This window comes from Anarhichas minor, unplaced genomic scaffold (genome assembly GCF_050575085.1).
Source record: "Anarhichas minor isolate MPS153535 unplaced genomic scaffold, ASM5057508v1 ptg000046l, whole genome shotgun sequence".
NCBI lineage: Eukaryota > Metazoa > Chordata > Actinopteri > Perciformes > Anarhichadidae > Anarhichas > Anarhichas minor.
The window spans coordinates 1,390,001-1,392,440 of NW_027466492.1; the positions used below are offsets into that span (position 1 = coordinate 1,390,001).

A 2,440-nucleotide genomic window follows, 5' to 3' on the forward strand; every position below is an offset into this window, starting at 1 on the left:
GTGTGTGTGTGTGTGTGTGTGTGTGTGTGTCACAGGTGGAGAGAGAGAGGCCTGCCCTTCTGGTCCGGCAGCCGTCAGACTCACGAGAACGGACCATACAGCAAGTTCAGGACGGGTATGTATGTCTTTCCAAACTGTGTCATTGTGGACAAATGGTAGACGTTCCGCTGATATTCAATCTGTTTACTGGGGGGTCGTTACTGATGAGGCAGTTAGCCAGTTAGTCCCGCCTCCTTGCAAAAGCCACATTAACTATTAGAGAAAAAGCTGTTGTTGATATATGAACAACCTACCAAAATGTTTGCAAACAAAAGGTTAATCTTAAAACTGAATTTGAAGATGACTTGGGATTTAGTCCATTGGTCTGTTTTACACGTTGGGACTAACAGAAAGGGTCTCGGCCAGCTTCTTGTACACTTTGGGAAATACTCTTGTGTGCGGTCTGTATGGGAGTTAGATGAGGACATCAATATCAGCTTCATCCCTGCTGATCAGTGCAGAGTTAGGGTTTTTAATGGAGCATCTAGTCCACGTTAAAAGAGGAAAAACACTTGTCAACGGGTTAGAAGTCTTGAGTAAATGTCTTACCTCATTAGCTAGCAAGCTAACCACCAACACACTTACGCATCTCAGAGTCACATGTAAGAGTTTTATTCAGGGAGTTGACGGTTCAAAACACGGCTAGTGCTAGCACGTCCCTTAGCTTAAGCTAACCCTCGGTACTGAACACACAGCGATGTCATTTATATCGACGTCGGCGAACAATCATATTTCCCAAAAAATGGTGGAGACGTTATTTCATAATTTCCATCTTTGCATGCGTTGATCTCCCGCTGTTATCGTTGTATGTATGTGTGTGTGTGTGTGTGTGTGTGTGTCAGACTCCTCAGAGATCATCTGTGTTCGCTGGAGCCCCCTCCGCTCCGACCCCCCTGCCGGAGCCCTTATCACCTCCCTCCCCTTGGTCTTCAACCCATGACACCCCTGCATGACACCCCTGTGGGAAACCTTGTATGAACCCTGTTTGAACTGTACAAGCTTTCACGTGTCCCATAGAAACCTAGCACGAGCCCTCGATGAAGCCCAGAGAGAGAGAGAGAGAGAGAGAGAGAGAGAGAGACTTAAACGACTGTAGGGATTAAATCCTTAATACAAGTCTTTACTACCGTTCATGTGTCCGTGCATCATGCACCAAACTCAGCAGTTGCTTCCTCTTTATCTCCTCTTTACATGTATTGATGCGTGGCTGCACCTGGTTATCATTAATGTGTACTTTAATGCTCATATCACCTGCTCTTACCGTGCCCATCATATTTGTTTCTCGTGCAAACTTGCATCACCTCCAGTATTGCCTCTGTATTACCCACAATCCCACTAATGCCATGTGTTGGAATAAAATCTAAATAGTTTTGACCTTTGCCCTTCCCCCTTTTGCAGAGCTAAGTGACGTGTGGTCCATCTCCAGCACCAACGTCCGGCCCGACCTGCAGAGCGTGCCCGGTTCACCCAGTACCCCCCACCTGCCCACCATCACAGAGGAGTGACAGGGAGAGAGAGAGGGAGAGAGAGAGAGAGAGAGAGAAATCTTAAGTAGTATAATAAGCAACAAATCAAATTGGATAGAAGTGTTCTTGGTCATTATTTAGTAATAGTTTAACACTGAAAAACTAGATGTGGTTTCATCGGAAAAAATACATTTACATATATTTTATCCAAAGCAACTTTACAAGAAAAATGGGCAGAACAAAGCGGACCAAGAACAGAAGAGAGCAACACGTTGATGTAGAGTAAGAGACAGCAGACTCTCGTCTCTCTCCACCTCCTCTCTCAGTCCATGGGACGACCTGAACTGCCGAACCAAACCTCATCCGCTGATCCGCAATCTGGGATGGAGCGGAGAGACTCTGGACAAGGAGCCCAGGAGCACTAGAGGCCATTTTCATACTATATACTATAATCTCATAGATGCCATTAAAGAAAGCCTGGAGCCGGTGAGGACAGTTCATCACTGGCCCAGAGGCTGACATGCTTGAGAACATTTTCATCATTCAACACCACCAGCTGAGCTCAACCACGCAAGAAAACCGAACCTCCCAAAAGAGCGAAGAAACCAACGAACATACACTGCTGTAGTAACACATGAGTCGCTTTCATTCTGTCCGTCTCGTGCTTCTAGTTGATAAAAAGCAAAATGTTTGTCAGATGAAGAGCGGCAGAGAAGCTGGAGACGATGATGAAATGGACTCTATGGACCAGGAGCTACACTTTTTATTTCTTATTGTCAGCTGTGCAGATATCGGGTGCATTGGACCACGTGTCTCTGTGTCTGTGAGGGGTTGGACGCGGTGTATGAACTGTACACTGACGGAATGAATGTATACCAGAGGGCTCGAGAAGGCATTGTTAATTACTATTTATGTTTTGTACTAAAGTGAATGTA

The 2,440-nt window shown here is 45.7% G+C and overlaps 1 protein-coding gene across 1 annotated transcript in view; it reads left to right on the forward strand.

The window, feature by feature from the left end:
- The window catches only part of gdpd4a (glycerophosphodiester phosphodiesterase domain containing 4a), a 19,507-nt gene extending 17,963 nt beyond the window's left edge, over window positions 1-1,544 (forward strand). The window contains exons 15-16 of the mRNA XM_076111977.1: window positions 36-115; window positions 1,438-1,544. Coding sequence (XP_075968092.1) covers window positions 36-115; window positions 1,438-1,544 — 187 coding nt within the window. The remainder of the gene's footprint in view (window positions 1-35; window positions 116-1,437) is intronic.
- The last annotated feature ends 896 nt before the right edge of the window (window positions 1,545-2,440 follow it).